Raw genomic sequence first — 24386 nt, 5'->3', positions numbered from 1 at the left:
GGTACTCATTAAAGAAAACACTAACTCAAAAAATCATATGCGGCCCTGGCTGGTTGGCTCAGTGGTAGAGTGTTGGCCTAATATGCAGGAGTCCCGGGTTCGATTCCTGGCCAGGGCACACAGGAGAGGCGCCCATCTGCTTCTCCATCCCTCTCCCTCTCCTTCCTCTCTGTCTCTCTCTTCCCCTCCCCCAGCCAAGGCTCCATTGGAGCAAAGTTGGCCCGGGCACTGAGGATGGCTCCATGGCCTCTGCCTCAGGCGCTAGAATGGCTCTGGTTGCAACAGAGCTACGCCCCAGATGGGCAGAGCATCGCCCCCTGGTGGGCATGCCGGGTGGATCCCAGTCAGGTGCATGTGGGAGTCTGTCTGATTGCCTCCCTGTTTCCAACTTCAGAAAAATACAAAAAAAAAAAAAAAAAAAAAAGAAAAGAAAAAAATCATATGCACCCCATGTTCACTGCAGCATTATTTACAATAGCTAAGATACAGAAACAACCCAATCAATGAATGAATAAAGAAACTATTGTACACAGACAATGGAATATTCTTTAGCCATAAAAGAAAATGAAACCTTGCCATTTTAACAACATGGATGGAACTTGAGAGTATGATGCTAAATGAAATTAAGTCAGAGAAAGAAAAATACCATATGATCCCTCTATGAAATCTAAAAAACACAGAACAAAACAACTCTCTCTCTCTCTCTCTCTCTCTCTCTAAGCTCAGAAACTCAGAGAACAGCTTGGTGGTTGCCAGAGGTGGGGGTTGGTGGGTAAGAGAAATGGGTACGGGGGTGTCAAATAATTTTTTTTAATTCTATTAACTAGTAAATTCCAGAAGACATGAAGAATTACCCAAATATTTTTTCCTCCTATTGGTTTGGTAATGCTATGAGATATGGATACTTTTAAATTAAATTCAGTAGCTGAGGAATACTTACGTGAATGGGAACTTGAAATCATTAGGCTTGATACAGCGCACATAGTGAGGGGTAGTGGCATTGAGGGTCTCCATAAGCAGGTGAAGGGAATTTCGGAACTGCATGGAAAAGAGCAGAACGAGGCATCAAGGTTTTGTCAAAGCCAAAGATGATCTAAAACAATTTAAAATTTTCTTCCAATGACAGTAGAAGAAATTGAACCACTCTCAAAAAGGGATCTGCTATTTAACAAGAATGGTAGGGCTTGTGGGTTAAAATTTGCTTAAATACTACCATTTACATGCTTACTCTGCTAAATCTATATTCACTTTCAACACCATGCAGTTCCCCCCACTTTTTTGGTTTTTGGGGTTTTTTGTATTTTTCTGAAGTGGGAAGTGGGCAGGCAGATAGACTCCCACATGCGTCTGACCTGGATCCACCCAGCATGCCCACCAGGGGGCGATGCTCTGCTGCCAAGGAGCCTTTCTAGTGCCTGAGGCGGAGGCCATGGAGCCGCCCTCAGGGCCCAGGCCAACCTTGCTCCATTGGAGCCTTGGCTCCCACAGGGGAAGAGAGAGAGATCAAGAGGAAGGAGAAGGGGGAAGGGTGGAGAAGCAGATGGTTGCTTCTCTTGTGTGCCCTGACTGGGAATGGAACCCAGGACTTTCATACGCTGGGCCGAAGCTCTACCGCTGAGCTAGCTGACCAGGGCTCACTCCTCGACCTTTCTAATAAACTGTATTTTCTTAGAGCAGTTTTAGGTTCACAGCCAAATTGAAGAAAACATACAAGGGTTTCCCATTCACCTCTTGTCCCCACACATGCACAGCCTTCCCCTTTACTAACACCCCCACCAGAATTCTCTGTCTGCTACAACTGATGAACCTACATGACACATCATAATTTCCCAGAGCCCATGGTATACACTAGAGTTCAGTCTTCCCTCTCCCCTTTTAATACAAGGTTCTGCTGTTTTCTGTTGTGAACTCAGAATTCTGACTAAAAAATATAATGTTGCTTTAAGAATATACAGGCCGCCTGACCAGGTGGTGGTGCAGTGGATAGAGTGTTGAACTGGGACGCAGAAGACCCAGGTTCAAGACCCCAAGGTCGCCAGCTTGAGCGCGAGCTCATCTGGTTTGAGCTAAGCTCACCAGCTTGAGCCCAAGGTTGCTGGCTTGAGCAAGGGGTCACTCGGTCTGCTGAAGGCACGCGGTCAGGGCACATATGAGAAAGCAATCAATGAACAACTAAGGTGGCAAAACGAAGAACTGATGCTTCTCATCTCTCTCCTTTTCTTTCTGTCTGTCCCTATTTGTCCCTCTCTCTGACTCTCTCTGTGTTAAAAAAAAAAAAAGACTATAAAGGCCATTTAATTATATATAGTAGGAGTTTTGCTATAAAATACTGAAAATGCAGCAGATGGCTTAAAAACATATAGGAAAGAAATGAGTAGGAGAATGGGAGAGCACAGCTTGGGTGGGGTTACCATTAGGGACACAGGGTCAGGACTGGAGGCAGTGGACCTGTGACAGGCCCTGCCTCCTGTCTGCACTGGGCACAGAGTCCCATGCACAGGAACACAAGCTGACCAGTGCTCAGCCTTCGTCCAAAGCCCAGGGGCAATGTTCAGGCACTAAGCATGCATGTGACATTTCCCACTCCTCAGAGCACAAGACATCCAGAGCAAAAACAACCAGAAAATAAAACAAAGACAGCAGTGCTCCATGAGAGAGAAGAGTTAAGATGTGGAGAATATTACATATTTTGTGAAGGGCTTAATCAGTCACAGATCTAAAGCTAGGTGGAGAGGAGTGGAAGTGGACAGTGTCTCATGTTCTCACCATGAAAGTTCTATAGCCTCTCTTCACCTGAGGATCCCACCGGGGAGGCTGGAAAAGAAGACCTGAAGTCTCAGCTGAGCCAAAGGGTAAACCTAAACTCACCTGGTGGCCCACCGTTTTCTTGTGCTCTTTGGCCGTCTGGGCTGGTCGACCTTTGGTGGGCTTTGCAGGAGTGCGGGTGAGGGGTGTGCGCCCTGAAGAGATTGCTGAGGTTGGACTGATGGCCTTCTCATCATCTTGAAATAACTCTGGTAGCATCTTAAACTGCATCAGAAAGAGCAAAAGGAAATTATAGTCTAAATTCAAACTCAAATGTAAACCTTATAGAAACATAATGAAGATTTGCAATCCACAGTGATTTCCTTCCTTAAGTAAACCCTTTCAGAGTCTCATTCCAGAAGTAATATCTGTGTTGGTAGCCAAAAGCATGGGAGGAAGGTAACATGTGCTATGAAAATCCAGTGGAAAAATGCAGTAATTCTACAACCATGTTTGGGGGAAACAAAATCAAAACTATGACACTAAGACTTGAAATCCTAATCCACTCTAAACATATTACTGAATGTGAACTATAACTACTTTATGAGCAAAATGCTAATTGAAAGTCCTATATTAGCCCGGCCTATTGTGGCACAGTGGATAAAGTTTTCAACCTGAAGTACTGGGGTTGCCAGTTCAAAACCCTGAGCTTGCCCGGTCAAGGCACATATGGAAGTTGATGCCTCCTGCTCCTCCTCCACCTTCTCCTTCTCTCTCTCTAAAATGAATAAATTATCCTATCTTATTACCTTAGTTCCAAAAAATGGTTTACTGCCATGCTTCATTTGTTTACCCACTAATTCAAATGGTGAGCACCAGCTGAAAAGTGTCACCAAAAATCTCAGCAGGAAGGGGGTAATAAACTAGTTCCACAGTATTAAAATGTCAAAAATAATTATGAATCATAATAATTTTTCAAAAATAAGTTGGATGGGCCTGACCAGGCGGTGGTGCAGTGGATAGAGCGTTGGACTGGGACGCGGAGGACCCAAGTTTGAGACCCCGAGGTCTCCAGCTTGAGTGCGGGCTCATCTGGTTTGAGCAAAGCTCACCAGCTTGGACCCAAGGTCGCTGGCTCAAGCAAGGGGTTACTCGGTCTGCTGAAGGCCCGCAGTCCAGGCACACATGAGAAAGCAATCAATGAACAATTAAGGTGTTGCAACGAAAAACTGATGATTGATGCTTCTCATCTCTCTCCGTTCCCTTCTGTCCCTATTTATCCCTCTCTCTGACTCTCTCTGTCTCTGTAAAATAAATAAATAAATAAATAAATAAGTTGGATGGGGGGAATAAAAAAATCCCTGTCCTTATCCTGTAAACTTTTATGTTTTCAAATGATTTATAACTTGATTGCATAACTTCTGTAATCAACTTTGTATTCTACCAGGTTAGCAATATGAAAGATTATCAAAAGGTTTGGTACTTAGTAAGCGGGTGGATAGTGTTAGTCAATATGATTGGGAGAAATTTTATAGAACAAAAGAGACTTCAAACTAATCCATAGGAACATTCTGTATATGTACATATCTTTATAACAGTGCCCCATTTGACATACATAAAAGAATTCCTTCTCAGAAGTGAAATTATAATTGTGACTATCAATTATTTGTCTATAATCTCAGAATATCTCCAGAAAAAATAATTTTCTTTTCTTTCCCTTTTTTTAAAGTCAGAGGAGGGGAGAGAGAGAGACAGAATCCTGTATGCGCTCGGAATAGGATTCACCTGGTAATCCTTTGTCTGGGGCCAATGTTCAAATCAACCAAGCTATTGTCAGTGCCAGGGGCTGATGCTCGAACCAATTGTGCCACTGCTGTGAGCGAGGTAGAGAGAGAGAAGGGGAAGAGAGAGGGGCAGAGAAGCAGATGGTTGCTTCTCATGTGTGCCCTGACTAAGGACTGAACCCGAGATGTCCACATGACAGGCCGATGCTCTATCCACTGAGCAACTGGCCAGGGCCTGAGATAATTTTCATAGGAGGGTTCTTGCATTAAAAAATAAAGTCAGATCATTTCATTTGCTATTAATTTTTATATCAATCATAAGGGTAATTAGGAAATAATTCATGATGTTATATGTAACATACCAATAACGGTTGCTTGCTACACAAATGAATGTAGCCCTTGCTTTACAGAATAAATAATATATTTTAGCTTGGTTGGCTGTAAAGAGGGAGGGAAAAATTTTTTACCATTATCTAAAATGACAATGTTAAAGCTGTGTTCCAAAGAGGAAAAATAACAGTTCCTAATAGATTTGACTTGAAAACTCAACACATGGTTAAGATGCCAGGCTGTTCAGTGATAGGCCAAATACTTAAGAATCTTTTGTATGTTGTATCACTCCCAAATAAAGGGAGTGTTAGCTCTGCATTAGCATTGCCTGCCTAAACTTTGTATCTCTTCTGTGTGAAATGATTAATAAAGCTGGACTGCAATATCATTTCACCAGTAGGTGCTACAATTTAACTTGACATCTACTAGAAACTCCTTAGTGTTCAGAGTTCAGAATACATACACATACATATATGGATATATGTGTGTGTGGCTTCTTCCTTATAGAAATCATAAATTTAAAATCGCCATATTGAGTTTTCTTAAAAAAGAAAAAAGAGTACACTCTGCATTTCTGTATGAGAAACTGCTCTCTAATTTCTTCCTTAGGCAGTTGTTCCTGCTTCCTCATGGGCCCCTTTTCTCAGACTCTTTCCCTGGTCCTTCCTCGGGCCAGCCTCTCAAAGTTGGAGTGCCTAAGGACTCTAGTCTCACTTTCTACTCTTTTTGATCTACTTATTCTCTTTGAGCAATCTCATCCAGTCCCACTGCTTTAAGTACCATCTAGTTCTAAAGACTACCAAATTTCTATCACCTACTCTCACTTTCCCCAGGATCAGTTGGCTTTCATTTCCAACTTCCTATGTGACATGTCCACTTGGACCACTTAACTGCCACCTCGGGAAAACAGGTCCAAAGCAGAACTACTCTTGATTCTTCTTCCCAAAACCTGATGCTTTATAAGAAAGACTTCATCTCGGTAAACGGCTCTCTCATCCATCCAGTATTAAGGCCAAAAACACAGAAATCATCCTCAATTTCCCCCATTTTCTCACTCTTCATACTCAATCCATCAAGATCTGTCAACTCTGCCCACATGCCAGCTCCACTGCTACAATCTCGGTACCACAGTCCGCCATCTCTCTCCTCAGTCCATCATCTCTCACTACAGCCCTGCATCCACTCACTCAAAACATGTCACCACCCAGCAGCAGATCATTCTCCACATGAAAACCTTCCCGACTTTCCCCTGCAATAGGAATAAGACCCACGCTCTGTACCATACCCCCCTCTAGAAGGTGGCCCCTGTCTACTCATCCTACACAACTTACTTACCTACAATGAATCCAGCCACAATGGGGCCTTCTTTTTGGATCCCAAACACAAGTATCTTATACAGTCTATATGCTCCTCACCTGTTTTTCCATCTGCTTTGACATGGTGTTTCCCATTTTTCAGGGTACAGCCTAAATGTCACTTTCTCAGAAAGGCCTTACCTGACCACCCTAGCTAATGTAGACCTCACCCCTGCCCAAGCTTAGTCACTCTCTAGCTTGGTACCCTGATTTTACATCCTTTATACTATTTACCACTTTGATATAATGTTACCTACATATTTGAGTAAGTAGTTATTACCTAACTCTCCAGAAGAACAGGGACCTCTACCTATCTCATTTACCTTATTTACCTGGCTAACTTCCCAATTTTCTTAAATCATTTATTCAAGAATTTATCCATTCCCCACTGACTGAGGATGCCAACTTTATTTAAAAAGAGATAGATGCACACATATATAAGTAGGTAGATATGCCTGAACATTTCATCTTGTTTCTTTGATAAGTCTAGTACTAAGACAGGGCTCTAAATGGCTTAAGACTAAACTTGTATGTCTAAGAAAGTATTAAAGAAAACAGAAGAATTCAGGTAGTAGCTTCATGAAGATGTAGGAAATCATTTCAGCAATAACAACAATAACATTATTCATTAAGAGCTTTTAGGCATAAAGCACTACTCTAAGGGCTTAATAAAACCTATTTAAGCCAGCTCTTCTACTACCACTTAGATACTATTATGATTTTGTTTTATAGATGAGAGATCTAAGGCATAAACCCAGTAGATGAATTGTGCTTCCCCTCATCAATTAGCAACATGGAAAGTAGGGGTTATAACATTTTTAAATAACATTTTGTGGAGCTGCAATTTAGTTGAGTTGTAATTCATTTCTGTGCTCCCTGATATTAGATGTGGCAACAAAATTTACAGTTTTTCACCATAAAGACTTTTTGTTAAATTTATAATACTTTAATTACTTTTCAAGTTGTAAATTTGGCTACAGGCTGCAAAATTAAAGGAAAAAAAGAACAGTTTGACCAGGTGGTGGCGCAGTGGATAGAGTGTTGACCTAGAATGCTGAGGACCCAGTATGAAACCCCAAGGTCGCTGATTGAGTACAGGGTAGCCAACTTGAGCATGGGGTCACAGACATGACACCATGGTTGCTGGTTTAAGCCCAAGTTCGCTGGCTTGAGCAAGGGGTCACTGGATAGGCTGGAATCCCCAGTCAAGGCACAGATGAGAAAGCAATCAATGAATAACTAAGGTGCCGCAACTATGAACTGATGCATCCCATCTCTCTCCCTTCCTGTTTATCTGTCTTTCTATCTGTCTCTTTCTCTCACTTGCTAAAAGAAAAAAAAAAAGAAAATAAAAGACAAAAGATAAACACACAAACAGCCCTACACTGTATTACCACAACAATAATTCTATTTAAAACACAAAACAGCCTGACCAGGCAGAGGCGCAGTGGATAGAGTGTTGGACTGGGACGCAAAGGACCTCGAAAGGACCCCGGTTTGGGACTCCGAGGTCGCCATCTTGAGCACACTCATCTGGTTTGAGCAAAGCTCGCCAGCTTGAGCCCAGGGTTACTGGCTTGAGTGGGGGGTCACGCGGTCTACTGTAGCCCCCCCTCCTGTCAAGGCACGTGTGAGAGAGCAATCAATGAACAAGTAGGGTGCCGCAGTGAAGAGTTGATGCTCCTCATCTCTCCCTTCCTGTCTGTCCCTCTCTTTGACTCTCTCTGTTTCTGTCATACACACACAAATAAATAAATAATTAAAACACATAACAAATACTAACCTCTTAAAACCAATACATCCAAGAAAACAAATATATATATAAAGTTCACACCCTTGGGTTGGGTTTCTGAGGAAATGAATTTCTGACTGGGAGCAGGGGCAGCCTTTACTGTGTAAATCACACACCATCCCTATTCCAAAAGCAACTATGCTGCCCAGACTGGCAGTCACTCTAAATCAGGGGGAGTCAACCTTTTTATACCTACCGCCTACTTTTGTATCTCTGTTAGTAGTAAAATTTTCTAATCACCCACCAGTTCCACAGTAATGGTGATTTATAAAGTAGAGAAGTAACTTTACTTTATAAAATTTATAAAGCAGAGTTACAGCAAGTTAAAGCATATAATAATAATTACTTACCAAGTACTTTATGTCAAATTTTCGCTAAGTTTGGCAAAATAAATCTTTATAAAACAACTTACTATAGTTAAATCTTTTTATTTATACTTTGGTTGCTCCGCTACCGCCCACCATGAAAGCTGGAACGCCCACAAGTGGGCGGGAGGGACCAGGTTGACTACCACTGCTCTAAATGATCCCTCAGTCAGAATAAAGACACAACTAATCATGGGTACCTGGGGAATGAGAACCTGTGAATATTCTATTTAAGCTAATTACTTGGACAGAGTAGTGACACTAGAATTTCATGGTTTTCATCACTATTCATAAACCAAAATTATTTATAATCTTTAACTGAATAATATTCAGGAATTGGCCCTGTGAGAGAATTTTCTTTTATACGTCAGTCCCAATAGCTATAAAGCATCAATGCTTAGTGCTATGAGAATGAGTAAAAAACTGATTTTTCTAAAAACACTAAGACATTATTTTCTGAGGGTTAAAACTGCAACTTGGTCTTTTAATGATCGTTCTATCATCGAAATACTTAAAAGTAAAAGTTTTTATTCAAAAAACAAAAGTCAAAATGTTCATATAATATACCATTGAAGTTAAAAGGACTCTCAGAATAAACCAGAAAAACTGTGTCAGTTTTACAATAAACTAAAAAATGTGCCAGTCATCTAGAAGAATTTGATGACCATTTCTAGTTTTTTATTGCATATCTGAATATGCATTTCACTACACTGAGTGACTGGATTCCTGGTTTGCTCCCTATAGAATGAGAGTAAGCTGTGCTTCCCCTCCAGTCTTTTCCTGATTTGAGTCAAAGAATGAAGACTGGAATCAACCTCACAGTCAATGCAGTGTAACCATCACAGCTCTTTGCCATCTGGAATATTCATTTCCCATCAGAAACCAGTGCTTCTAGAATCTATGCCTAGGAAAAATCATTTCAAAGTGCTTTAGGCCACACCTGAAATTGCACTCAATGATCCAGAGATCAATCTCCGTCTAAACAGAGTGCATAAGGCCATGTTTCAAGTGAATGCCTTCAAAATGACAAGGCAAAAATATTGTTTTCTCTCATAGTCTGTCTCTCACAGAGGCACAAGAAAAGTCTACAATTGCTGAGGAGGAAAATATTTCACATAAGACTGAAAGACAACACTACACAATGGTTAAGAACACAGACTCTGAGCCCCACAGCCTAGGTGTTAATTGGGCTTGAAAACTCTTTAGCTATGAAGTCTCTGTGCCCCAGGTCACTCATATGTAAAAGGTGCAGAGTAATGATAATGTCACCTCATTATGAGGATTAGATGAGTTAACATTTGTAAGGCATTTAAAACAGGACCTAACCCACAGTAAGCATTATATATTTGATAAGTTAAAAACAAACAATAAAGCTGATTTTGTTACAAAGATCACTATTATTGTTAAAAAGCTAATGTTTAACTAACATTTTATTGAATATATCCTGATTGAAGAAAACCATGTACATGGTTACCTTGCTTGATTTAAGAACTTTAATTTGTTCTTCAAAAACAGTGTCTTTATTCTTTTCCAGAAAGCCTTCACACTGGTATTCCACCTGAAATACATGGAAACATCTCCTTAACTAATAAAACTTCTGAAGAGATATCATATTCATCAACAACAAAATATTTATTAAGCTTAGGCTATATGACTGGCAATCAGCAAAGTGGTTATCATTAGTTTTAAGAAACTAGAAACTTGGTAAGAAGTATGTTAACTTGAGAGTAAAACTGCCCAAATAGTTTTTCCTCAGTAACAGCAGCAGTGCTGAGTAACTGGTCTAGAAGATCCTCCCAAGTCATGGGTAAGCAGACTCACTTGAAGTTACTTTTCTTCCCCCATGCTGGCAGCTCCTCCAAAGCTGACCCAATGTGTCTCCTTCTAACCTAGTTCACCATCCAGTAGGGGTAACTCTCCTCTTGGGAGAGGAGAGATTAAAACAGAGAGATGATCAGAAGGAACTACTCAAGAATGGACTATTCCTGTTTCCAAAATTCCAGTGACTTCAGCTATCTACTATTCAAGGGGTCCCAGCTGGTACCACAAAGTCTTTAGGTCAGCCCTAAAGTCATTCCAAGATTTCCAGCCAGGATTAAGAAGGACTCAGAAGGCCCCCAAACCCTGAAGGAGGCTGTGAGAAGTTTACTCCACAGCCTACCCTACAACCTCCTTGGAATATATATTAGTCTTACAGCTCCTAATTTTCTCAGTAGACTATACAGAACTTGTGGAGCAGCAAGTCTGCCTGCCTTGGTAGTAGGGACCCACTGAATTAATAACAGAGGGTGCCACAAGTCCACAGTTTCTATTCTGAAACCCTTGGGGCCAGCTATGCTTTAGATCTCAAGATTTTTCAGCAAAGTCCAAGGCAGCAATCCGTGATCAAATACATTATCGTTTCACTGAAATATGTAAATATCCAGCCTGATTGTGATCCGTAAAGATTACAAATAATCTCATTCAGGTCAGAGATCAGGTTTAGCCACTACATGAATTATGAAAAGACTTTTGGTTTTTTGGAGTTTCTCGGATTTCAAGATTACAGATAGAGGATTGTAGACCCATATTTATTTCATAATTCCATTTAGGTTAAAGGAAAATAAAAACAACAAGCCAATAGTAAAGATTATTTTTCCTATAAGGCCCCAAAGAATACAAAGTTCAGCAAAGAAAAAATGGTACCACTTGACTACTGATTTTTTTCCTCTTTCAAAAAGAAAAAAGATAATAAAGTTCCTTACTTTGTCAGCAAAATGTTGGATGATGAAAGCTTTGTTTGATAGACGAGGCTTTTCAAAGAGTGCACATTTGTTCATATGTGTGTTGTACAATTTTTGGGCCCAAGTGTCATCTGTACCTTTAGGCATCTACATTCAATCAAAGAAAAAGAGAAAAAAGGGTGAACATTGTTATGAAACATTTCTGATGCATTAACTAAGAGACCATTTTTTGGCTTCACCTACCAATTATATATGTATTTTTAATTAAACTTAGGAACATATTTCTTCCACAGAAATTGGCCAAAAACCAATTATTAACGAAGAACAATGATTGAGACCTTCCCATGGACAACTCAATCTGCTATACCAGGAGTCATCAAGTAAATATTCAATTTGCTTTTAAAACAATAAAAGCCTCACAAATGAAAGATGTAATATAATAATTATCATGTATTTTATAAAAACTTGTCAAATAAAGGTAATATTTTCACATAGTGAAATATTTATATAATTCAGCATATACATGAATAGGATCATTCTATGAATTCATTGCATTTTTTTCTTCTTAATAATAGCATTCTTGTATTTATGGCCACTATGTTGTTACTGATTTTGGTAACAAGAACTTCTTTTACATATATACCTTGGGTACTTTTCCAAGTATATGCAGTCTTCAAAGAGTAAACTCCCAGCAGTTTTTGAATTAAAATATACATGTATTTATAATTTTGATATATATTGTCAATTTTCCTCTAAAATATGTTGTACTAATTCTTACCCTTTATCAAGAATACATATGTAATAAGTATTCATTTGGTAATATCAAATGAAAGGTATTATTAAATTCAAACTCCCCTGATAGGTAAAAATCAGTGTCTAATTTTTGTTTTGATTTGCATTTTATTTAATTTTGGGTGAGGCTCAGAACCTTTTCATGACATGCATTCTGAGTGTTGTAGAAAATTTGGATGCTTAGGAGGATCAACCTTTGTTTCAGATGTTAACTGATGGCATAAAAACTATATAAATTAAGAGAAAGGATAGGTTACCTGTCTAAGATCACTCAGTTAGCAGTGAAGCAGAGGATCTGCTAGTTTTCCAACATGCTATATCTTCAAATGTTAGAGTGAGCCTGACCAGGCGGTGGCGCAGTGGACAGAGCGTCGGACTGAGATGCGGAGGACCCAGGTTCGAGACCCCGAGGTCTCCAGCTTGAGTGCGGGCTCATCTGGTTTGAGCAAAGCTCACCAGCTTGGACCCAAGGTCACTGGCTCGAGAAAGGGGTTACTCGGTCTGCTAAAGGCCCACGGTCAAGGCACATATGAGAAAGCAATCAATGAACAACTAAGGTATCACAAGGAAAAACTAATGATTGATGCTTCTCATCTCTCTCCCTCCTGTCTGTCTGTCTGTCCCTGTCTATACCTCTCTCTGAATCTCTCTCTGTCTCTGTAAAAAAAAAAGAAAATTGATGCTTCCTGCTTCTCCTCCCTTCTGTCTCTCTCTCTCCTCTCTAACTAAAATGAATAAATAATTTAAAAAAAATGTTACAGTGAAAACTCCTTCCCTACTGTACATATCAGTAATAAAGAACAACTAGTCAAATTTTAGATTATGGATATTTAGAACTATTATTCAATATATATATTTTTTTCCATTTTATTTATTGACTTTATAGGGGAAGAGGGAGACAAGAAGTAGTCACTTTATTATAGCTGTTCATTGGTTGCTTGTTGTATGTGCCTTGACTGGGCAAGCCCAGGGTTTCGAACCAGCAACCTTAGCATTCCAGGTCAATGCTTCATCCACTGTGCCACCACAAGCCAGGCTTCAAAATATTCCTTAAATATATTACACCACTGAACAAAAAAAGTACCAGATATAAGCATAATGGTTAACTAAAGTGGCTAAAATTGGTAGTAGTTCTATCAAATGTCAATTTTTCACAGAACTTAGAATTAGGTGAAAAAAGAAATTCTCCTAGTTTCATTTGTATTTAAAGCTCTTTGAGTCCAGTGACCCTTCAGAATGCAAGTTAGAGTGATCTCCACAATGGCACCTCATGGCATTTATACTATGATTCTCTGTTTAAACCCACTTACCTTCTGACCTTTATATATATGTTTTAATAGACTTAAGTACATCAGGGAATCATACGTACTTTGCATTCCTCATCCAACAAATCTAGAATGCCCAGTTTAGATTCTATAAGATTAATGCAAGGCTGATTATCATAAAAATCTATGAGAGTCCATGGAATTTGTTCCTTCATATATTCCTCTTGTTCTAATTTGAAGACATGCTGAAATGAAAGAAAAAAGTGGTATTACTGGATTATTATCATAAATAATGTTAGTTAAGAAACAACACTTATATAAAACACTCAAAGATACCAACATAATTTGAGTTATTTCATGGCTTCTAGCAATAACAATCTCATGGGAGAAACAATTTACACACAGAGACTAATATAATAAAGCAAATAAAAACCACTAACAGTAAAACCTCAGCTATATAGGGTTCTTGATAAACAAGTAAATATAATATGTGAATGTTTTCTTTCTCTCTCTTTTTTTTTTTTTTTTTTGTATTTTTCTGAAGTTGGAAACGGGGAGGCAGTCACACAGACTCCCGCATGCGCCTGACCGGAACCCACCTGGCATGCCCACCAGGGGGCAATGCTCTGCCCATCTGGGGCGTCGCTCTGTTGCAACCAGAGCCATTATAGGGCCTGAGGCAGAAGCCATAGAGCCATCCCCAGCGCCCGGGCCAACTTTGCTCCAATGGAGCCTTGGCTGCGGGAGGGGAAGAGAGAGACAGAGAGGAAGGAGAGGGGGAGGGGTGGAGAAGCAGATGGGAGCTTCTCCCGTGTGCCCTGGCCGGGAATCGAACCCGGGACTCCTGCACGCCAGGCCGACGCTCTACCACTGAGCCAACCAGCCAGGGCATGAATGTTTTAAATAGCTGATAAAATGTAGCAGCCTTCTATTTCTGATATGTATACATCCAAAACTGCATTATACACTTTTTGGCCTCTTAAATTATCACATAGTGCTGTTACAACATGGGCACAGAAATGCCTTAACTGGCCTTGAACAACTACGTAGAGCAGATGTCCCAGACTACTGACCCATGCTGGATGATGCTTACAGCATAACAAAGTAATTCTCTTAAGGGACTGTTGAAGTTCGTGTGCCTCAAAATTAGCTAAGTTGGTCTTCTGTGTTTGCCGTGATTATTCTCCAGTCAGGAAATCTACCACTCACTTTTCTGAAGTCTACATCCAACTCTGCAGGCTGCAGAACCACTACCAATTCATGCTATTTCTGCTAAGTGCTTCAGCCACCACCTTCACCACTGCTTCTAATTTCTATTCATTCATTTAAGCAAGAATATGTATTGACTGCCTACTATGTGCCAGTCACTAAATACCATTAACAAGACAAATGTGGGTTCTGTCTTGATGGAGTTTGGGGACTAGTGGGGAAAACAGAAATCAGATAATCACAAGGAATATAATTACAAACTGCAGAGGAAAATAATGTGAACTATGAGAGCAAGCGTCCTCATCTGGAGTGGTGAGGGCAGACTTCCCTGAGGAAAGGCCACATGCTCTACTCTGCAGATGGATGGGAGTCAGTCAGTCCAGGTGGGAAGGGCAACCCCACCTCTGCTGCGGCTCCTACTTCAGGCCACCAGCCAACGCAGCCCACCTACAACTTCTGGTCTCTACAGATGCTAAGAACCTCTACTTGTTAGTTCTCTGGGGTTTCTGCTTTCTTTTACTAGTCTTTTTTGTCTTCTTGGTTTGTACACACATCTTGCCATTTTTCTGGGAAGATTAGCCCTCTGTTGCTATGACCAGACGACTCATATTAGCTTTGGTGTCACCAAGATTTCTGATAAACAAGTAAATCACACTCTCTTATAATGCTGTTCTTGGCTCATCTGCAGCATTTATAGTCTAAACCAGCTGCAGTAAGCTTTAGTAAAAAACAAACAAACCTGGTATCTGTATAAATATTTATATCATGCTAATAAGAAAGCAAATTTTTTCTATTTTTTGATGAATGAGGAGGCAAATGGGGCACAATGTGTCAGCAGGATGTCCTGACTGATGGTACCAATATTTTCTAAAACAATGAGCACTCTTTTTAATTCATTAACTTATATGAAACACTATTCCAGGCTTTAAACGGGGCTTTTACTTACACACACACACACACACACACACACACCCCTCCATGTCCAAGTTTGGAAAAGTCCATTGAGACTCAAAAATTTTGGATGCTCAACTGTCAAAAAGACAATGTGGGCATGAGGTTCAATATGGCAAGAGAATCTTGTTCAATATGGTAATACCTCCAAACACTGAACATGCCAGTCACCGTGTTTTCATGCCCACTGCCCTAACCACAGCCCCTCACCACTCAAGTTTCTTTCTGTGTGACCCAGAGTTCCTAGGCAACTGACTAGACCAGTGTGGGTACTTGAGGGCACTCTACTGCCAGAAACCTCTGATGAAAAAGTGAACGGGGTTTCTGTGGAAGCTGCAGCTGAAAGAAGAAAAACAGGAGCTGAGCAAGTAGAGAGAATGGGAGGCACACTCCAGCCACGGCTGGTTTATAGGAAGCTGGAAGTGAGTAAGCAGAAACCTTGAGGTAAAGAAAATACATACAGAATAGAAGAAAAGAATATGCCATCTGATAATAACAGGAAGTGGAGCAGTTGTGCTGAGAAGCTAAGATGCAGTATGGTGTGTGTGTAGAGAGAGAGAGAGAGGAGAAACAGATGTACAGAAAAAGAATGAGAAACAGAGACACAAGAGTCAGAAACACACATTCAGAGACCAGAGACAACTTGAGAAATAGACAAACTAGCTAGTCCCTAATGAAGCTGGCACTGGTTCCTTATCCTTTCAGTCACCTTGTACCAAAAATATAATATAATACGAAAGAGCAGAAGGCTGTGGCAATGATTGAAGTATTCAGAAACTCTGAAAAACCTTGAGAAAAAATAATGCTCACTTTAGTCTCTCATAGGTTTTTATTAATGCTCCTTACGCAAAGACAAAAAAACACGCAGTCTTATAAAAACAGTCATAAGCCTAAGGTTTTAAGATCACCTCTGTACTACTTATTTCACTGTGTTAAGTGGCTTAATTTACTAAATAAAGATGATCCAAATTTTTACCAAAATGTATGCAATACTTTAAAAAAAATCTAAGTCTAAAGGTTTAAAGTTTTTTATTGAATTTATTGGGGTGACACTAGTTAACAAAATTATACAGGTTTCAGGTGCCCAATTCTACAACACATCATCTGTGTACTCTACTGTGTGTTCACCACCCCAAGTCAAGTCTCCCCATCACCATTTATCCCCCCCATACCTTCCTCCCCCTCCCACCACACTCTCTAATCAGTCTGAAGATTTTATGATGACAAGCAACAATCCCTTGTCCAATCCCTCTCCAATCTCAGTCTCACTCCCTGGAGGCAATCACTTTTATAACTCCCTTAGATATATCTTGATACCTACCTTTAAAGAATATGCTTATTAGCTATTTTTCAATTTATTTATTTGAAACATCTATTGATTTCTTGATAAGAGAGATGAGAATAATTCACATATACACATCTTAATTGCTTCTCCTAATCCTCCCAATATTTTTATTTTTAAATCTGGTTTGTATTGATTTTATAACTTAAAATAATACCTTTAAACTTCTAATTTTTTTCTTCATCAACCACAGACTATACCATTTGACCTCTCTCTTTGTAAGATACAGATATTTATTAAGGGTTCTTGTCCTGTCCTTCAGCTCTCTTCTCTTCCAGGTATCTTCCAATTCCTACAGGTGACTCATTTTTAATATCTTCTTTCATCAATACTAGTAACTACCCCTAATTTTGCACTCAGAACTGTGCTTGGCACATGGTAAGCGCTTTACATATCCCAGCTCATTGAATTCATAGAACTATATGCAGTAGGTGTTATATACTGCTCACAAAAATTAGGGCGTATTTCAAAATGAATATGAAGCTATAAAATATCCCCTTATTTATGTGAGCAGTATATTTATCCTCATTATACAGACAAGGAGACTATGACCAGGAAGATCAATTAACTTGCCCAAGGTCCCCTGGATCAATGCAAAGTAGGAGTCTAATCCAAGCTGTTCACTTCAGAGGGTCTGTGCTCTTCACTATTACAATCTGCTACACCTCATTTTTAAGTGTCTCTGAATCTCTCAAAATTATGATACTACTGTCAGGTAGATGATACTACTACTTCACAAGAGGCACTCTCAAAATGTGCCCATTGCCATTGTCTTGGTGAATGTCTCAAAATGTTGAAAAGATAATATACAAAAAATATGTAGAAGAGAAAATATGTTCTGAATTTTTGTTCTGGCATCTTGCTAATACAGCAAGTAAGAATTAAAATAATCACAACTCCACATTTAATTAGTCTCAGGAACAACAAACTATGGGATATCCCTAGCCTCAAAGCTTCATACATACTATGTTACTAACACACTTTCTGCTTCCCTCACTCAATTTATTTGTTCAAAATTTTCCCTATTCTCAGACAGTAGTCCACGGATGACCTTGAAACCCATCTGAACCATAAACATTTTTCTCATGTTGCATCATTTATGAATCATAAATTCCTCAGCACTTTAGCGGTTCTAAACACCAGATAATAGTTGTAATTCATAACTTCATTTCAGGAACCAGACTTTAAAAACAGACTAGAAATTCAAGAGAATAATTTATAGCAGAATATAATTCACAAAAGAAAATTCTTACCATATTGAATTGTTGCTGTAGTTTTTCATTTGCATAATTTATGCAAAACTGTTCAAAACTATTTATCTCAAATGTTTCAAATCTGTAAAACCAAAAATAATATGAGAAAAGGAGAAAAGGCAACAAGTAGCTTGAAAAAATTATTCAAAATGTAAATATATGAAATAGAAAATTCTCCGACACTGTAAAACTTTCTTTCCAGATTGGTGAAGATAAAGGTTTATAAGTCAGTAACATGTGATATGTACCAAGCAGAGAGATAGGCATCAGTCAAGTGGCAGAGAGATATTTTAAGGATTCTAGTGTGTAGATGTATTCAACAGTATGAGTTTTTAAGGGCTAATTCATCCCCAAGTGGAGAGCACTCAGTATTATGGTAAAGCCATTGCTCTTGTCAATGTACTGACTCAGCGTCTGTACACACATAGAAGGGAATTGGGAATAAGCTCTCATGGGTTCTTTTGAAAAACTGAACCAGAAAATGAAAAATGAGGTATCAAAAAGCACAAATGTACAGGTTGGATTTTAACAAAGGATATCTAGAGAAGGAAAACTAGTACATGAAATTAGATTTTTAGAAATGCTCTTCTAATTTTCCCTTCTTACCAGTAGGAGACAGAATCAAATACCCGTGTAGAGTTACTAGAAAATCTCTAGAAAAATAATGCTCTCTGCAGGCCACCACACCAAATATACTTACCCATAAATGTCCAGCACGCCAATAAAAGAGTGTTGTTTGACAGCAGAATGTAGAGCCCGATTGACATGAGCTACAATCCAGTTAAAGAGCTTGGCATAGATGTGCTTGGCCAAAGCATCACGGGCATTTGTGGCCTGCAACTTGGAGATGGGTTTGATGTACGTCTCCGTGGCAGTAGCCAGCTTCCGATGGCAGAGCCAGTGACACATCTCCTCATAGTCCACACCCATGAGGTCACAGAAGATGCTGAGAGGTTCATGCTTGGGCTGCCAAAAGAAATGGGTTATTTCCTATGACCAGATCAATCAAGCAAGAATTTACTGAAAAATTACTAACAAAGTTCTAACAAATGAAATCCAGCAATTTCTTTGTTATAACAAGTCCCAAGATCACTGAAAACTGATTAGTGATAAACACTCAAAACCATCCATCAGGCAGAATTTGTAATCTCTTCTAGGGCTCATTTCAACAAATACCTGTTTCTTCAGTGTTTGTATCTCTTTTCAGATACATTCATTCAGTCAATCAGAAAATTAGCCTAACAACATTCACCGAGTGCCTATTATATGCCAGTAAACACAAACAGAACTTATAGCTCTCTAGGGGAAATGGATAGTCATCAAATAATTGCTCTCTAAAGGAGAAGGACATTACACTAAGATTACAGGTGAGATGAGTCCGCTCTTTTCAAGGAGGCAGGAGACAGCTGCCTTGAGACATGAAGTTCAGATCTGAAAATGAGAAGGTGTTAACTCAGTGAAAGGAGGAGGAAAATTTCTTCCAAGCTGAGGAAACAGCTAATATAAAAATCTTGTGTCCTGGCCTGTGGTGGTGCAGTGGATGGAGCACTGACCGGGAACACTGAGGTCGCTGGTTTGAAACCCTGGCTTGCCCGGTCAAGGCACGTACGACAAGCAAGCAATGAACAACTAAAGTGCAGCAACTCTTGAGTCGATACTTCTCGCATCCCTAGCCCCCTGTAAAAATCAATAAATAAAATCTTAAAAAAAAATTCGTTGGCGGGAGGGTTAGCATTGATATGAGGGACTGAAGTTGAGTGAGGAAGATGATGTAGGAGATGGAGCCAGAGCAGGCAGTGTTCGTGCCTGGTCTTTATCCTAAGAGCAATGGGAAGCCGCTAAGGGTTTTTAAAAATTAATTCATTCGTTTATTTTAATTGAATTTAAGGGATGACCTTGGTTTGTAAAACCACAGACGTTTCAAGTGTACAACTCAATAAAACATCATCTGCACATTGCATCATGTGCCCACAACCCAAACAAAGCCTCTTTCTGTCCCATGTCCCCTGCTTTGCCCTCTCCACCTACCTCAACCGCCTTTCCCTCTGGCTCTCAACACACGGTTTCTGTGTCTGTGTGTTATGTGTACATGTGTTTTTGATAATCCCAAAAGGTTTTAAAAAGATAACTTGATAGTGATTTGTGTGACCTCTTTGTTAGAATCTCTTTAATCACTTACATAAGGAGGCATTCAATAAATATTTAATTTAATCCATGTTAGTGCATTTTTCAAATCTTCACTCATGTTTCAAATGAATCTGATAGCATTCCTGGGGAACAGGCAGGATGAATATTGTAATCTCTAATTAACAAATGAGAAAATAAAATCCAAGAAAATAGCCTGTCAAAAATCAGATGGGCCTGACGAGGCGGTGGTGCAGTGGATAGAGCATTGGACTGGGATGCGGAAGACCCAGGTTCGAGACCCCGAGCTCTCCAACTTGAGCACAGGCTCATCTGGTTGGAGCAAAAGCTTACCAGCTTGAGCCCAAGGTCGCTGGCTCGAGCAAGGGGTTACTCAGTCTGCTGAAGGCCCGCGGTCAAGGCACATATGAGAAAGCAATCAATGTACAGCTAAGGTGTTGCAACATGTAATGAAAAACTAATGATTGATGCTTCTCATCTCTCTGTTCCTGTCTGTCCCTGTCTATCCCTCTCTCTGTGTAAAAAAAAAAAAAAAATCAGATGGCCAATTGATGTCAGAGTTGACATGAGAACCTGGGTTTCCTGACACCCTCATCCCCTGGCCCTTCCCACTGAAGCAGTCCCTTTTTTCATCTCCTTCCTCCCAAGTAATTATCTCAGATACAAATCAGCACCATTACCAACAGATGGTTCAACTACCTTAAATAAGGAGTTTATTTCACTCAGGTATACAAATGATTTAACACTATTTAGAGATAAATCAATACTCTAGACATATTCTATTTGAATGGTATTATTATATTGTTCTATTAGATAAGAGTTGTTAACTATTTTGTTCAAAATTTTTATACTTTACTAATTTCTGAACTTCTTCATTATCCAATAATTGAGAGGAGTCAATAATATCCCATTATGACAGATTTGTTTATTTCTTCTTGTGGTTTCTGTTCTTTGCTTTATATACACTGCTCACAAAAATTTGGGAATCAGGGAACGTGAAGATACTCCAGTACATTCATTCAGCCTTTTGTATAGTGCATTTTCACCAATGAAATAAGAGTTGGTTTCGCATCTCATTTGCATAATTGAACAATTTTCTTTGACTTGTTTGCTGTTCTGATGTTCTTGTTTAATAAAGAAAATCAAATGATTCTTTTTTTATCGCTTTATATTCATTTTGAAATATTCCCTAATTTTTGTGAGCAGTGTATTTAAAGGCTACATCATTAAAGTCTACTGCCAAATCTAGAACTGTTACATTTTCCTGGTGAATAAAACTTCTATGATTACATAGTCACTCTATCTGCTTTGACCTCAAACTCTATTTTGTCCAGTATCAATATTGCTCTACCAGTTTTTCTAGTTATTATGATGTGTCTTTTCTAAACCTTTTATTTTCAAACCTTCTTTACTTTTAAGTTTTAGGAATTCTTCTTTTACAAGTACTCGATATACCTGAATTCTTTTGTTTTCTTTTTGGACAAAGAGAGAGTCAGAGAGAGGGATAGATAGGGACAGACAGACAGGAAGGAAGATGAGAAGCATCAATTCTTTGTTGCAGCTCCTTAGTTATTCAGTGATTGCTTTCTCATATGTGCCTTGACCTGGGGAAAAGCAGACTGGGTGACGACCCTTTGCTCAAGCCAGCAACCTTGGGTTCAAGCCAGTGACCACGGGGTCATGTCTATGATCCTACGCTCAAGCCAGCGACCTCTCGCTCAAGCTGGATGAGCATGCACTCAAGCCGGCGACCTTGGGGCCTCGAACCTGGGTCCTCCACGTCCCAGTCTGACACTCTATCCATGGAGCCACCACCTAGTCAGGCTATACCTGAATTCTTAAACCAACCTGACAATTTTAACTGAAATATCCATTTGTAATTATTTAGTTCTATCTCTTTTTGTGCTGTTATTTGTACTTTCTCTAAACCAGGGGTAGTCAACCTTTTTATACCTACCACCCACTTTTGTATCTCTGTTAGCAGTAAAATTTTCTAACTGCCCACCAGTTCCACAGTAATGGTGACTTATAAAGTAGAGAGGTAACTTTACTTTATAAAATTTATAAAGCAGAGTTACAGTAAGTTAAAGCATATAATAATAATTACTTAACAAATACTTTATGTCAGATTTTCGCTAAGTTTAGCAGAATAAATCTCTATAAAACAACTTACTGTAGTTAAATCTATCTTTTTATTTATACTTTGGTTGCTCTGCTACTGCCCACCATGAAAGCTGGAACGCCCAATAGTGGGCTGTAGGGACCAGGTTGACTACCACTGCTCTAAACTTTTCTCTCTCTTTGTTGATATATTTGAATTGTTTAGTCCATTTTCCTCTCTACTAGTTTGATAGGTTTACTGTTTCTACTTATATAAGAGAAGCATTAATTTGTACTAGTTAACTCAACATGATTAAAGTACACTAACTCCAAACACCCCCACCCAATCTGCATGCTTTGCTATCAACTACTCTTGTTTTATCTTTTTGCAGAAAGGAGGGGCTGGTGGCTGACTTTATCTTTTTAAACATTTTACTTTGAACTAATTTTAAACTAATGAAAAATTGCAAGTACCGTACAAAGAATTCTCTTCACTCAGAATCCCTAAATATAGTGTTAACATTTTGCCATATTTGCTTGTATCATTTCCTTTCTCTCATTCTTTCACACACATATGCACAGAATTTTTTCAGTACCTTTTCAAAGTTGCAACCGTAATAGCCTTTTCATCCTAAATATTTCAGTGTTAATTTCCTAAACCCCAAACAATATCTAACATATTTATGGTATAAAAAAACCAGAAAAGTAGCAGTGATACAACCTTGTTATCTAATCTACAGATCTAGTTCAATTTTTGCTGACTAACCAAATAATGTCTATGGTCCAGGATCCAACCTAGGTTTATTCATTGAATTTAGTTATCATGTTTTATTAATCTCTTTTTGTCTGAACATTTCTTCACCTTTTTTTTTTTTTTTTTTTGTCTTCTGTGACCTTGACATATTTAAAAAGCATGTCCCTCAATTTGGGTCAGTATGATGTCTCATGATTAGATCTGGGTCATGTTTTTAGACACGGAGGCAGCCGGGCCAGAAAGAGTATGTCATGCATTTTTAGCAGGAATACCAAAGAGGAGATGTGGCACTCTCCTCAGTGCTCCATATCAGAAGTTATGTGATGTTGATTGTTCCTGTACTAGCTTTGTCAACTGTGGTCACTTAGTTAAGGGAATGACTGCTAGGTTTCTCCACTAGTTTCCTTTGTAACTAATAAGTATTTTTTGTAGAGTGCTATTTTTTGCAGCCCAATACATGATTCATTATTGTTGTTGTTTTTGTTGTTGTTGCAATTAACCAAAATTTATCTATATTTGCCAGTTTACTGAATCATCATTTCTTCCCACATTTAGATCTTTTACCTGGGATCATTTTCTGTTTGCCTCAACTATGTCCTGAGGTGACTAATTCTCATGGTTTCTTTTTCTCTAAAAACACTTCTATTTTCCCCTCATTCTAGAAAGATCAGCGGTTCTCAACCTGTGGGTCGAGACCCCGGCGGGGTTGCCTAAAGCCATAGGAAAATACATAATGCATATCAGGTATTTACATTCCGAATCATAACTGTAGCAAAATTACAGTTATGAAGTAGCCACCAAAATTATTTTTTGGTTTGGGGTCACCGCAACATGAGGAACTGTATTGCGGGGTCACGGCATTAGAAAGGTTGAGAACCACTGAGAAAGATATTTTTAATGGATATACAATTAAGTTAGTAGTAATTTATTCTAAAATAAAGATAATTTTCTGTCTCATATTGTTAAAGTTGGGAAATGAACTATCAGTTTAATTGCTATTTCTTCGAGAGTAATATGCCTTATATTTTTGCCTGTTTTAAGATTTTTCTCTCTGTCTTCAGTATCATTAGGATGTGCTTAAAGGTGGGTTTTCTTCTATTTATCTAACTGGGATTTTTTTTGACTTTCCAAATCTGTGATTTAGTGTTATTTCACAAGTTTTGAAATTTGTTAATAATTATCTCTTCAAAATTATGGTCTGCCTTATTCTCTTTTCCCCTCTCTGTTGGAATGCTCATTAGATTAACATTAGAATTTATTACTCTATCCTTCATTCCTCTAAACTATTTTTAAGTGCTTCATCTCTGGGTGCTATCTTGCATTTTGGATAATTCTTCATACCTATCTTTCAGCTCATCAGTTCTCTCATTTGTGTCAAATCTATTCATTTCTTTCTTAGTAGATTTGGCTTTACTATTCTGTTATTTCACCTAGTTCCTTCTATTTTTGTTTCATCATGCTATTTATAATTGTTGAGTATG

The 24386-nt window shown here is 38.9% G+C and overlaps 1 protein-coding gene and 1 non-coding gene across 5 annotated transcripts in view; one reads left to right on the top strand and one right to left on the bottom strand.

Annotated features, from left to right (window-relative positions):
* The window catches only part of MYO5A (myosin VA), a 251227-nt gene that overhangs the window by 109144 nt on the left and 117697 nt on the right, over window positions 1-24386 (bottom strand). For all 4 annotated transcript variants that reach the window (XM_066276320.1, XM_066276321.1, XM_066276322.1 and 1 more), the window contains exons 10-16: window positions 18607-18872; window positions 17907-17988; window positions 13256-13396; window positions 11116-11241; window positions 9846-9929; window positions 2869-3030; window positions 941-1038 (exon numbers count right to left, since the gene is read on the bottom strand). In XM_066276320.1, the coding sequence (XP_066132417.1) occupies window positions 941-1038; window positions 2869-3030; window positions 9846-9929; window positions 11116-11241; window positions 13256-13396; window positions 17907-17988; window positions 18607-18872 (959 nt within the window). The remainder of the gene's footprint in view (window positions 1-940; window positions 1039-2868; window positions 3031-9845; window positions 9930-11115; window positions 11242-13255; window positions 13397-17906; window positions 17989-18606; window positions 18873-24386) is intronic.
* Window positions 43-118, top strand: TRNAI-AAU (transfer RNA isoleucine (anticodon AAU)). The gene has a single exon. It is a non-coding gene; the product is annotated as a tRNA-Ile (tRNA).

The sequence above is a fragment of the Saccopteryx bilineata genome, chromosome 4 (assembly GCF_036850765.1).
Source record: "Saccopteryx bilineata isolate mSacBil1 chromosome 4, mSacBil1_pri_phased_curated, whole genome shotgun sequence".
Classification (NCBI taxonomy): Eukaryota; Metazoa; Chordata; class Mammalia; order Chiroptera; family Emballonuridae; genus Saccopteryx; species Saccopteryx bilineata.
The sequence above is the reverse complement of the archived record's forward strand: the minus strand, read 5'-3'. Positions and strand labels throughout refer to the sequence as shown.